This window comes from Papilio machaon, chromosome 19, assembly GCF_912999745.1.
Source record: "Papilio machaon chromosome 19, ilPapMach1.1, whole genome shotgun sequence".
Lineage (NCBI taxonomy): Eukaryota > Metazoa > Arthropoda > Insecta > Lepidoptera > Papilionidae > Papilio > Papilio machaon.
Window position 1 is genome coordinate 2,541,477 of NC_060004.1, and position 14,221 is coordinate 2,555,697.

The following is a 14,221-nucleotide window of genomic DNA, read 5'->3' on the forward strand; positions in this document are numbered from 1 at the left end:
TACTTAGGTATTTTTTCGCACTTAAACTTTAACTAGAGCAAAGATAGTATGATAGGTTATTGGGCATAGTATGTCTTGCTATACCTAGTCTAATCATATCTTTGTGATGACTATTCTTTTAAACTATTAGAGTATTAGATTATTTGATATGTTCAAATAATTTGTGTAAATATGTCAATTGTAAAGCTAGAAGTGTAATATATCATGTAGCATTGTTTGTTGGGAACCGCAAAACCAAGTACAATCAAGTGAAATGGCATACGATACTCTGTTATATGATTCTGTTATTTATGGTTTGACTAGAGTTTCGTTAATATTTATTAATCTAACTAGCTTTTACCCGCGACTCCGTCCGCGCGGAATAAAAAAAAAAGAAAAGAAAACGGGGTAAAAATTATCCTATGTCCTATTCCTGGTTCTAAGCTACCTGCCCACCAATTTTCAGTCAAATCGATTGAGCCGTTCTTGAGTTATAAATGGTGTAACTAACACAACTTTCTTTTATATATATAGATAAGGTAGTTAGTAGTAGTAGTAGGGGCTTAGTTTTCCGCAACTCCACGACATGCGCGCGTATTTTGCCTAATAAGGTTGTTATAATGTTTACTACATCAAAAGGTATTATTAAGATATGTTAAAATTGTAGAGACTAAAAGTTACGAATAACATCTGAAACAAATCATCTCTACTTGTGCCCAATTGGTATATTCCAGTTTAGTGATGAAATACAGTGCTGGATTACAAATGAAAAAATGTAAGCCCACATTGAAACCTACACAGTGCATTACAGTGCACAATGTGTTCTACCGCTGGACTGTAATAATGTAAACGAGGCATCTCACCCTATGTGGGGTTTTTACCCTAGGTTTTCCTCCTCCGGGTCGTTCTATAATTTTGTCCACACAGTTCCTAACCCAATATTATTTAATAACTGTTTTATGGAGGATTCACAAGTACGTCTTAAATTTTAACAATAACAGTAACATTAGGTTGATTATCATCATTATAATTAGATACACCTATTTTACCTTTCAATTTGAATAAAAAATCCAATAAGATTTTAGAAATTAAAAACGATCAAATTAATGTTACTAATATTTTAAATGCAAAATTTTAGATGGATAGATGGATGTTTGTTAGAAGGTATCTCCAGAATGGTTAAACAGAACTGATTAAAAGAACACATAGACAACTGATTAAGTTTTATTTTATTCCGCGCGGACAGAGTCGCGGGCGACAGCTAGTATACATATAAATATCCTGTCTTAAACTCGAAATTGAACAGTAAGAGTGATTGGGGTGAATCGGTCTATTGATTTTTAAATTGTCATGGAACCATTTGCGTCCTCACCAAGGGGCTCTAGCCATACCATAAATTAGGAGTTATAAATTAATTACCGATTAATTACCAGTTATTTCGTTTATAACCTGTTATAATAATTCCTTTATACGCCTTATATAATGAGAAATTAACTAATTGTAATTCAAGTAATATATTCTAAAAAAAAAGTTATTTCTGGTATTCTGCGCTTGACCTAGTCTTAGCTCTTGGCAAATTCGATGCGTTACAAACCAATGGTTTTCTGTAACGGAATGTAAACTGTCTATTATCATAATGACGACTCTATTTTATAACGAAACACCTTTTTATACTGTCCATGATATAAATTCAATATTCTATTTCATAACTATGAGCGCTTGTAATACTAGTACAGTCGAGCCTAGATAAATGAGAGTTCGAAGGAACGTCGATATTTTCTCGCTTATGGGTCGCCCTTCGAAACCCGACAATGACTTTCACTTGTAGAGGTTCGTCGCTTATCCAGGTTCTACTATTTTATGTAACCATTATCCTTTTAACTCTCAATCGCTTTTTATTTCTTGAATTTTTTTAAATTAGATACAGTTATCGAAATGGCGACAGGTCACCGGTGTGACTTGTAATCCAAGAATGCCACTCAAGTTTAAAGGGCAGATCTACAAGTCGATCGTAAGACCTGTCGTATTGTACGGATCTGAATGTTGGGCATCCAAAGTTTCGGATGAAAGAAGATTACATGTACATAGCTGAGATGCGTATACTAAAATTGATGTGTAGTGTGAAAAGAAAAGATAAAGTTAAGGATGTTTATATCAAAGGAAGTTTGAAAGTAGCACCAGTTATCAAGAAATTGAGGAACAGAAGGTTAGCTTGGTTTATACATATTATGCAGATGTATGATGATCATATAAACAAAAAAAGTAATGAGATTAAATGTGGATGGCTATAAAGGTAGAGGAAGACCAAAGAAAGTATGGATGGATTGTGTGAAAGAGGATACGCATAAGGAGGTGGTAAATTCAGATATGACGGCTGATAGAGATGTATGGAGGAGTAGTACATACTGTGCCGACCCATAGGGATAAAGGTTAATGATAATGATGACAGTGATTGAATTATTAATAATTACTTTTTAAAAGCATAGTACTGTCAATTATGCCACAAATAGCAGTTAATTAAAAAATATATAAAACAAACTAATTGGAACTAATTAAGCCTATGGGAAATTAAATAAATGTACGTTAAAATATTTTGTTATCTGAAGTAAACATACTCCTTAAATAAGACTTTTTAAATTTGATAAATTCACTTGGACGATGCCGGGCGCAAATAGCTAGTTTTTACGAAAATCTACACCGTTTTTGTAATTATTATTAAATGTTTTGTGTTATCACTCCGCCGCATATTATATAATACATATTTAGATTATGTCTAAGCGGTGACCGACATTACAACTTTCCTATTTCTGTTTGCATTATTTCGTTAAGTTATGACATAAGTTGCGTCAAGTTACATCCGCCCTACACGGTATCCGTAAGTGCTACTTATAATTCTCATTGAAACGTTCAAGTTGCTGACAGTGAACTGTTAAATAAGATTGAGTGTGGATGGCTTTAAAGATTGGGATGTCCAATTAAAGTATGAAAATCCTGTCAAAAAGGAAAAGCAAAGCAAAAAGGTACACACTATGTTTACCCTTAGGAGGAAAAAGAGACAGAGATGTTCATGCTGATGTCGATGATAGGGAACTGTTACCGTAAACATACATTTTTTTTTTTTGACAATCGAGCGAGCGGCAACCTGAATTCGCCGAAATAGCAAAGCGACTGCTACCCATAGATATCCGCAATTTCAGATGCGTTTCCCAATTTTAATCGACGGATGAGGGAACGCATAGAAAGAGAGTTATTCCCCTTCCTATGCATTCCCTCCTCCGTTAAATCCACTTCCCCTTCCCATTCTTTCCTTATAATATATCTTCCTTGTCTTATCTTTGACAATAACAAAGATAACAATATAAAAAAGAGTTACTGAAGAAAATCTAAATTTATTATATGTTAAGTATATATGATAAATTCTTCCAGATATGATGATCATCCAGAAATAAACTAAGCGAATAACTTTCAAACATGTCGGAATAGAATAAAGCATTAATCATACATTACGAGCATATCATAGTCACAAATAGTGTGGCATTGAAACTATATTTGCTACAATTATGATTATTTGCTAATGAAATAATTTGCAACATTTGTCAGAAGATGCAAAAAACAAACATTACTGTTTTTTTAATTTAATACGAATAACTGTATACATTTCAAACTATACGCGGTCGGAATGAAGTAGAAAAATGTATAAAACACAAAAAAATATAATTACATATCCGAGAACATTACCCTCTTATCAGTAGGGAAAAAATGAAAAAAAAATGAACCGGAATGCAAGTTTTAAATAATAAAAAAACGTTTAAAAGAAACCAGGACAGGAAATATTACGTTGCCCGGATCTCGATTGATATTGATCGACAACAACAACTTTATATTATTATTTTTTAATTTTTATATATTAAAGCATTGTCCATAATCTGTGATAATAACTCTGTGATAATTTTCATAATAGTTCATAAATCAAAAGTCCTTTTTAAATGAATTCATGCGTTGTAACGGATGGCTAAACATTTCATTGTACATAACTTACGTTAACAAACATACGTAACAATATTACGCATAAACACTCATAGAGTTTTCCTTTTCTAATTTATATGTATTAATTAAATAAATACACTCAAATACAGATTATTAGAAAATATAAAAGCAATAAAATGTGATTTTATTTTATTTTGATTTTTTTTATCCACGGTTATGTAAATAATACAGTTCTTTAGTAAATAAATAATAATTTAATTTGAGTAATTGTTCATTTAACAAATAAATATTTTTAACAACCATTTCCGTAATTTTCGAGTAAAATTTTTAATAATTCCTATGTTTGCTTAGAAATCACAGAAATAAAATAAAATCTTCGTTTCAACATATTTATTAATTTTTGATTTAATTAATGTTGTCAAAAATAAATACATACAGCACCACTACTGCAAATATATGTAATAAAACGTTAAAATAGTGCAAACAAAAATTTTGTACGTTTATAAACGTTTGCCGGCGTGCAATATAGAGCCGTATGTTCTGTTGATATTACAGGGGCTATTACGTGACCAGTCGACAGTAGTGAAAGCCAGGCCGCGACGCGAGCCGGTTAACTCGCAAACGTAGTGCGGCGAGGATTAAAAAAAAATGATATAATTTTTTTTTCATATCGTTCATAGTCGAGTGTTTCCCAATATTGATGGTGAGTGCTATTTTTAGTGTTTTTTATTGGAGAAATTGTTTTGAAATATGTTTTTAAGTTGAAAAAAAACCAACTAATTAATTGTTTAAAATGATAGTTTATTTATAAATTGATTTTGTTCTAATTTTAAATTAATATACACGAATGAAATTGTATTTTACGAAATATATTTTGAAAACGAAGATTTTTATTTCTAAAATCTCAAATTAACACATATAAATATGTGTATGTAACATTTATAAATATGTGCATTTCATGAGAATCCATGATTAAAGGCAAAATTAAAGGCAATATTAAAGGCAAATATTCTTGGGAGAAAAACACTTACAATATCAGTAAGCTCAATCAATAAAAATACAATTAAAGTTCATCTTTAACTTAATTATTTAAAACAATTGGAATCGGAGCGCAATCCTTTTATAAATTACTCCCTTGAGAAATAAATGACGCAGTGTTGTCCTTAACAAATTCTGTTATTCCCAAAGAAACTTAGCTGAAAAGATTTGAATTTTAGAATACCGTGTTAATAATTAATACTAGACTTCGGCGACAACGCCAACTAAAATCAGAATTGACTTGACGCACTTAAAATCGTTTCTTTTAGTGTAGATTTAGAGGCATTTAGATCTTTCTTCGACTACAAATTTTGTCATCAAGACTGTCATAGTGCATCAGATTTGTATCACAAAAAATCTTCATCTGTTTGAAACGTTACTTCACGCAATATTTCAATTAACAATTCAAATATTGATGTAAATTTTCAAAAATTAAAAACTTATAAAGGCTTAGATATTATTTAGGTAATTAAGTATTTTTAACTTCAAATTTAGATATTAACGCAAATTAATTTCTACATTTTACAAAGCAAATTATGATGTTTACTACTCAAAACTTAAAAAAATCTAAATTCGATTTGCAAGAAACTGTCTTCGACTCTACGGGGGTATTTTCGCGTACTCAGACAGTTTGACAACGATGATCAAGTAACGTATTTCGTAGTGCACAAGTACTCGCTTATTCAAACCTGACCTTTGTTATGATAGTAAATAATCTGCAACATCATCGTATACAGTTGTCGTAATTGATATCACGAAATCATTACAACCTATAGAATCGACAAAAGCACAACACAAAGTGCAAACATTACAACATTTCAGTGGCGAAATTTCTCAAAACTTTACTTTTACAATCTCCCCATTTAACATATTGCCCGAACGACTGATTTACCTTGACTCAGAAACTGTGTAATATGCATAAATAATCAATTTTCATGTAATTTGTCCCGTAACGCGTTGATGTCTAATGAATGGCGAATCTTGTATGGTGATTAAATGTTATGTAAACGATTAGTAGTCATTACAATAAACTAGCTTTTGTCCGCGACTCCATCCGCACAGATAAAAAAACTTTAAAAGTAGGCTACATGTTTTTCCAGACTATGTTCTACATCTGTGCCAAATTTCATCAAGATTCGTTAAGTCATTCCGGAGATACCTTCAAACAATCAACCATCCATCTAAACTTTCGCATTTATAATATTAGTAAGATTGACTCCTGTTAGCTTTATGATAAAAAACTTGTTAGCTTTTAGAAGCGCTATAGATATCCGATAGGACTTCGCATGAAATGCAAAAAAATAAACTTGGACGTATTTTCTTTCAGAAATAATATTGTGGAAGCAGTGGCTAACATTGGAATTTATTGGAATTTTTAATATCAAAAAAATAGTAAAATGGATATATACCAGTAAGTATTATATATATCATGTAAAACAACTGAAGACGCAATGCTATTATTACCTTATTTTAACCTTTGACCTAAATTATCGTCGTATCGCGTAACATAGTAATAATAATTTCCTATCATTTTCCATACAGGAAAAACATGGATTGCTTAAACGGCAATGATCCGTTTACTCCAAATTTAAATAAAGAATGTAACTTCGGTACCTATAACCAAAGCAATGAGGCGATATCGGATTACTACGATGGCGCAGTTATACTTGTTACGGGAGGCACAGGTTTCGTAGGCAAAGCATTACTAGAAAAACTGTTAAGAAGTTGTGCTGGCATTGAAACTATCTACGTTTTGATGAGACCAAAACGAGGCTTGTCTGTCGAACAAAGGTATAAGGAACTGCTGAAAAACCAGGTATGATGTTGTATTGTTACTACTTGAAGGTTTGTATGCTTTTTTATTTATACATTTGACATTTATTTTTTACTATCTTATGCGTTCATTTTCCTTACGCGTGTACTTAATTTTCGGCTTTCATCCTGATATTATGTGAAATTTCTTCTTCCTTCAAAATGTATGAACGTAGATTATAAATATAAATAAAGTGCTACGCTAAAAGCTATAAATATAAAGTTAAAAGGTTAAATACACGAGCGCTAAATTAGTAGTCTGTCACTCAAAAATTAGGACTATCGGCACTTTAATTTCATTTCTCTCTGAATATCAAGATACTCTAATAAACTTTACACCAGTTGAAGCATACTTGTCTTAATATTATCAAACTCACAGCGCGGTTAATGATAACTGCAATATCACTAATAACTAAAACGTACAGGTTTTCGACCGTATCCGTGCGCGTTGGCCGGAGCGTCTCGGGAAGCTGTTTCCAATAACAGGCGATGTGTCGGCGCCAAACCTGGGCGTCAGCGCTGAACAACGAGAGCTGCTGAGCTCGGTGACAACTGTATTCCATTCAGCGGCTACCGTCAAGTTCACTGAACCGTTGCAAGCGGCCACAGCGCTGAATGTGCAGGGTACTGCGTATCTGCTGAAACTGGCTTCTGATATGCCTCTGCTTAAGGTAACAAACATCGATAACTCGTGAAAATAACATTTCTAAACAAGTTACTAAGTATGGTCCATCAAGTCCTGATGGTCTTAATTATAATTATCTTTATTTAAAACTATCTGTCGCCCGCGAATCCGTCCGGGCGGAATTAAGATAAAGCATAATAAGTAGTCTTTGTGTTCTTCCAGACTATAATCTACATCTATGCCAAATTTCATCATGATCCGTTTAGCCGTCCTGGAGATAACTTCAAACCTCATCCTTCCAGAGATATATTCATGTGTATTAAAACTTTTAGGCTCTAGTCCACGTGTCTACAGCATATAGCAACGCGCCGCGTAGCCACATCGAAGAGCGCGTGTATCCACCGCCGTACGACCCAGACAGCATAGTACGGTGCACTAAAATGCTGCCGCCAGATACCGTCGACACTATAGCGGAAACTTTACAGGTAAATTGTATAATACTAAAAAAAAACAGAATATTTTAGGGTATTGCTTATTTTTGACAGTCTATAGTTTTATTAAAACTTTCCAATGCCTTCTACAGTATGCGGTACTATGTTTTCGGCATTCAACGAATTTAAATACTCTTCGGCTTCACTATGGGTTTCAAATGTCGTGACACTTGCATTGACACATTGTTTTTTCTATTTTTTCAAACATAGTGTAAGGGATGACAAAATGTATCGATACAAGTGCCAACGTGGTCGAAGCCCACATTATAAAAAGAACAAAAGAAGTTAACGCGATGAATGGAATTTAAAATCTTGAAATCATTTGTTTCTATGTTGATTCAGTTCAAGGAGAAATCCATAATTCAATCAATCGTTTGTTTCAGGGAGAACATCCTAATCCCTACACACTTACCAAAGCGTTGGCTGAATCGATTGTGTTCAGTCATACAAATCTACCAGTTTGCATAGTCAGACCTTCTATAGGTAAGTTTATGATCGATTTATGATATGTTTTATGTTAGTTTATGTGTTCTTCCAGACATCTTCTTCTTCATTCTACATATGTGCCAAATTTCAGCGAGATCCTTTGAGCTGTTCTGGAGATACCTTCAAACAAACATCCATCCAACCGTCCATTAATCCATCCAAACATTCGCATTTATAATATTAGTAAGAAGTAAGATAGTAAGATGTGGCGATATCATAACAGATAAGTAAATATTACAAACTAAGTGATGTGTTTCTTCATTAAATTACTTAGTGATGGTATTAACTATTTTACGACATTATTTCAAATCCATACTTAAATTATACCTCTCTTACAAAACTTAATTTAAAGTCATAGCTCATTTCATAATATAATCATAATTTTTGCAACATTCGTATAAGATGTTGCAAAAATTATTTTATATACGTCGCAAACAAATGACAACAAGAATTGCTAACGAGAATCTGTTGCGTTATGTTCTGCTTAATTTGTAATTCGTGTTATTTATCCAAGAAATGCATAGTTACTATCTCACTAATATTATAAATTAAAATGAATGGATGGATGTTTGTTAGAAGGTATCCAGAACGGCTTCATGGGTCTCGCTGAAATCTGGCATATATCTATGTATATGGCATCTATACAAGTGTTTCTATACAAGTTTACAAGTGTAAACTCCATACATATCTTTCTGTCCTTACTACCACTACTTTATAAATAAAACCTCTTGAGAAAAACATTTCATATATATGTATACTAGTATGTATTTTGATATAACTCACGTATTTTAACTCCGGTTTTCTCTTAGACAGTCAACGAAATGTAACTTAAAAAAAATTACGTTTGATGTATCACATAGGTACTTAAAGAAAAGCCTTCAATGTGTTGAAGGATACCTACGATAAAAAATCGATAGCAGTCAGTTGTTTTCAAGACATATATTGTACCGATACTTTTTCTCATGGCATTAATAAAATAATCATTAGGTCACCATCGATCGACTACCACATGGCCGGTCCCACGCAATTATATCATCAGTGTCGTCTATTTATGAAACATAGAGTTACAAACGTACATATTTAAGACATGACATACTTAAGTTAACTTTAGTTATCGTAATAGATTTTGTCTGTGCATTATTTATGTTCTTACTAGTAATTATAATTACTGTATGTATATGTTTATAATATTTCAGTTACTGCAGCTTATCAAGAACCTTTCCCCGGATGGATAGATAATGTCTACGGAGTTACAGGTATGAATAAGTATATTTTTATCTTTTTTTTTTATATTGAGAACACTGAAAAGTAAGAGATTGATCACGTGAATAAAACACCAGATCCTTTAATTTCTTTTACGGAGCCTAGTTTACTACTAATTTAGTTTAATAAAGATTACATATAAGCCAAAACATTTACTATGTTGACTTTGTTTTAATCTCGATATATTAAAATCTAAATCTTTTTGAAGGATTTTTTTTTCTTTTCAATATAGGTCAGTTACTAAGATTAGATTTTCCTCAGTTATTATTAACTAAAATTATGTATAAAGTACAGTGATATTTATTTGGCCGATAGTAAGCAATCAACGTACATAAATAGCCATCCAGTTTGGAAAGTCTGCATGGATAACTTACGACTTCCCGACTTCAAACCTTATCTGTCAGAATTATAGAAAGTGGAATTATTACGTGGTAGTAATACGTTTTATGGGACTTGTACTATATTGAAAATGAATTACTGTTTATTATAATAAACTATTTCAAAGAAAAAGAAAAAATCTCTCCATGAATACAAAAGTACCAAGTGATATAAAAATGTTTTGATTTCAATTATTCATAGGATAGACTGATTTAGTAAAATACAACGCTACTAATGTTGGTCGGTTTGTAATAAAGCGTATAAATAACGCCTCGGCATTCAAACGTTTCTTTTTTTCATGAGCGTTATTCATATTTAATTAGACGACAATTTGCTTCGTATGCAAGTTATGATTTGTCTCTTGTTATATTTCAGGTATAATAATGGAGATATCTCGTGGTACCTACCGTTCCGGGTACTGTAGAGAGCGGTACGTGGTCGATCTGGTGCCCGTTGATTTAGTTGTCAATAGCTGTATTCTAGCTGCTTGGCGACAAGGTTGTAAAGAGTAAGTAACTTGTATACTGCTTATGCTTTTTCTCAGTTAGTTTCAGTGAGATAATCCTTTGAGATACTAATTTTACGGATATTTAATTTTATATTTTCGTCAAACTAATACTTAAATGATTTCAATACATGACGGCCATGACTATACTTTTTTACTTATTTTGTGAAGATTGTAAGATATTATGAAATTAAAGTCTATATTGTAAAATAAGCAATATGAATCTTATGTTCAAATTTCTCGTGTCCGTAATATCAGTTACCATACTACTCCGAAACGGCTTGATTTTATGAAACTTTATATGCATATTAGATTTTATTACATTATATTTTATATTATTATGCATAGAGATTATATGCATATAGACCAACTGTCTAAGAATCGCCTACTATTTTTTAATCGAATTTTGTCTATGGTTTAGTGTTTTGATTGGAATAAATGGTATAAATAGCGTCGTTATTTATGTTATTATTATGTTTGTTATCTTAATCTATATATATAAAAGAAAGTCGTGTTAGTTACACTATTTATAACTCAAGAACGGCTGAATGGATTTGACTGAAAATTGGTGGGCAGGTAGCTTAGAACCAGGAAACGGACATAGGATAATTTTTACCCCGTTTTCTATATTTTTTTCCGCGCGGACGGAGTCGCGGGTAAAAGCTAGTAATATTATAAGTGTTTAAATGGATGGATGGATGTTAGAAGGTATCTTCATATGTTGAACGTGTGGTCTGGAAGAACATATATGCTACTTACTATTTTAATTCCGCATAGACGAAGACGCGAGCAAAAGCTATTTGAATGAAGCGTGTGAAGCTTCAGATTTAACACCAACTTTTCATCTTAATACAGCATATGAAGGATAACAAAAACCCGTTATTTCGTTCATAAATGTTAGTAACTTCTCAGAACCTCGTAAAATTCGGTAAATAATACTGTTTCAGACCGGGCCGCTGTCCAGTTTATAATGTAACGTCTGGATCCATCAACCCTCTGCAGTGGGGTCAATTCACAAGGCTCTGCATTAAATGGGCGAGGGAAAATCCCACCAAGTAAGTTACCTTTTAGGTAATATTGATCAATATTCTTTAGTACAGAATAATACGACATACGTCTCTTTTATAACCTAAAGAAATTCGTAAATTCAACTTTTAAACTAAGACTCCTGTTAATTTGATCGCAGTGTTACTATGAAATTGCTTAAAAAACACACTCTAGCGACCTTTTAAAAAAATCGGGCTTTATTTGCTCGTCATTTTTTTTTATGAATTCCATTTAATTTTAAATAAATTGTATTAATGAATAATCTATAAAAAATGTCTATTTATTACAGATTTTGATATTGCTGATTCATAAATGTTTTTATTTTTGCAGATACGTCATGTGGTATCCGAATTTCTCCTTTACTGAGTCCCGTTTTATGAATACGTTTTGGGAGATATCTTGCCACTTCTTACCCGCCTTCCTATATGATGTTTTGCTGCGAGCACAGGGCAGGAAAGCTATGTAAGTTAGTGAAAGCCAGATCTTTGGCGAAACAATAATTTTATTGATATTATTTAATATTTACCAGTTGAATGTATAAAAGACATTTTTTTTAAAGTGTTAAGGGTTTTTTTTATATTATTTAGTTTGTTATATATTTGATTTTTTATTAATTAAATTAAACCAGAGACTATATTTTCTTTATTTACTGACTGTACCACGGAACTCTGATTTATATAACTAACTCAGCTCTTTAGAAATTAAACTAATTAACTTTTTTAACCCACAGAATGATGAAGTTAGCTCGTCGATTCAAAATGGCGGCAGCTACAGGAGAATACTTTGCGAACCACGAATGGCAATTCGGTATATCGGAACTCACAGCTCTTCACGCTGAAGCGAACTGTGCGAGCGACTCCAGCGCCTTCCCCCACTGGCCTGCTCAGTTCAACTGGGACACTTACATCGGAGCTTACATGTTGGGGATACGGCGATTCATATTGAAGGACAGCGTTGAATCACTGCCCAATGCTAGGTCAAAGTTAAAAAGGTAAATATATTGAAGTATTTTATATTGCAAACGTTTGTGTGTTTACAGAACAATATGAAACCACCAAATAATATCTATGACTTATTACCACTAGTTCGTACTACGAGTATGTGTTTTTGTTCAAATGTTTTGGCATTGGATATGGTATATGTACTTTTAAAAGATCCACGTCAAAGCAATAATTACGATATATTCAAATTTTTTGGCACTTTTAACTATAGTCGAGTTCAATGGAGAGAAGCAATTTTATTCACGCATGTCACTAGCTGACATGTCATTTATTTTCTATTGATTTATTTTGGAGCGTTTTAGTGTTTATATTCATACAAATATGTCTGTTTTTTTTGTTAATATGTCATTAGAGTCTAATAAGGGTCGAATTCTTAAATTGGTTCATTATAATTTCTCATTTGCATTTAATTCGACCATTTATACCTTAGCCTTAGAGCGTCGGTGGCTCAGAGGTTAAGCACTTGATATGCAATCTTCAGGTCCTGGGTTCAAATCCCGACATGTACCAATGTGTTTTTCGATTTACATATGTATATTTATCTGACATTGTTACTGTGAAGGAAAACATCGTGAAGCAACCTGCACATATCAACCAACCCGCACTGGGCCAGAGTGGTTAATTAAGTAACCCGTAACTTAAGGGTAGGCTTCTAGCTCCAGTGGGGATGTATAGTGACCTGATGATGATATATACCTTATCTTTCATGATTTCTTTCAATATAATTAATGTACTCTGTACTTTCAAACAGATTGTATTGGGTGCATCGAATGTTCCAGGCTGCAACAGGATATTATTTATTCAGATTCTTAGCTGGTCGTTTACGGTAGAATGTGGTAGAAATAAGTAGTACCAACATCTGTATATCGTAATTGATGGCATTGCAGTAGGAATTATAATTGATAGTTTAAGAGATACCAATCTAAGTCTTAAGAATGTTTGTAATAACTTCGAAATCAAACAAATAAAATTACATTATATTCGTATTTTGTAGTTTTTGTATTAATTGATTAATCTTAATTTATATAAGGCGAATATCGAATACCCATTCTCATAATAAAATTAATTCTGTAATGGCAAATATCCAAAGATTAACCACAACGTTATTGTGAAAATAAAAATTGTATAAGTAGATTGATAAAATTAATTCTTGTTGGCAGAAATATGTAATGATGTCGTTAAATTGTTTTATAATACGGACATGTTTATACATCATTATTGATTCACACATATAAAATGTAAGAACTTAGATAAATAAATAGTAAAATTTACTATAATATAACTAAGTATATAATATGAATGTGAACCTGAGTTGTTCATTCATTGTCTACATAAAAATAAAGATCCGTGTTACTTTTAAACTTTAGATCTACCTTCCTTCGTTAAAAACCTTCAGGTGCAAGTTGTGTATGGATTAATTTTTGCTAAGTTATTTTTAACACTATTGGTTACCTCAATATTAAACCTAATCATATCCAACCTTATTTATAAATATCCCATACGTGTAGTTTAATTATTTTTTCCATCTTCTTACATCTAATCTGTTTTGTTTGAACGTCAACAAAATAATGAATGTACCTTATTGGATTTTATTTTATTTTTTAGATGA

General features: G+C 32.1%; 1 protein-coding gene across 1 annotated transcript; it reads left to right on the forward strand.

Moving 5' to 3' along the window:
* Positions 1-4,559: 4,559 nt before the first annotated feature.
* On the forward strand, positions 4,560-13,572 carry LOC106721258 (putative fatty acyl-CoA reductase CG5065). Its single transcript, XM_045682337.1, has 12 exons — positions 4,560-4,669; positions 6,332-6,415; positions 6,547-6,820; positions 7,242-7,487; positions 7,774-7,926; positions 8,316-8,415; positions 9,615-9,674; positions 10,435-10,567; positions 11,512-11,619; positions 11,942-12,073; positions 12,342-12,602; positions 13,364-13,572. Exons 2-12 carry the CDS (start codon positions 6,402-6,404, stop codon positions 13,440-13,442), a joined length of 1,560 nt encoding a protein of 519 aa, XP_045538293.1. The 5' UTR covers positions 4,560-4,669; positions 6,332-6,401; the 3' UTR covers positions 13,443-13,572.
* Positions 13,573-14,221: the final 649 nt, after the last annotated feature.

What these genes read in the sequence shown, in the direction of transcription:
- LOC106721258 (XM_045682337.1), top strand. An exon ending in CTGATATGCCTCTGCTTAAG is followed by an intron (nt 7,488 to 7,773) that starts GTAACAAACATC and finishes TAAAACTTTTAG; the next exon opens with GCTCTAGTCCACGTGTCTAC. An exon ending in CTATAGCGGAAACTTTACAG is followed by an intron (nt 7,927 to 8,315) that starts GTAAATTGTATA and finishes CGTTTGTTTCAG; the next exon opens with GGAGAACATCCTAATCCCTA.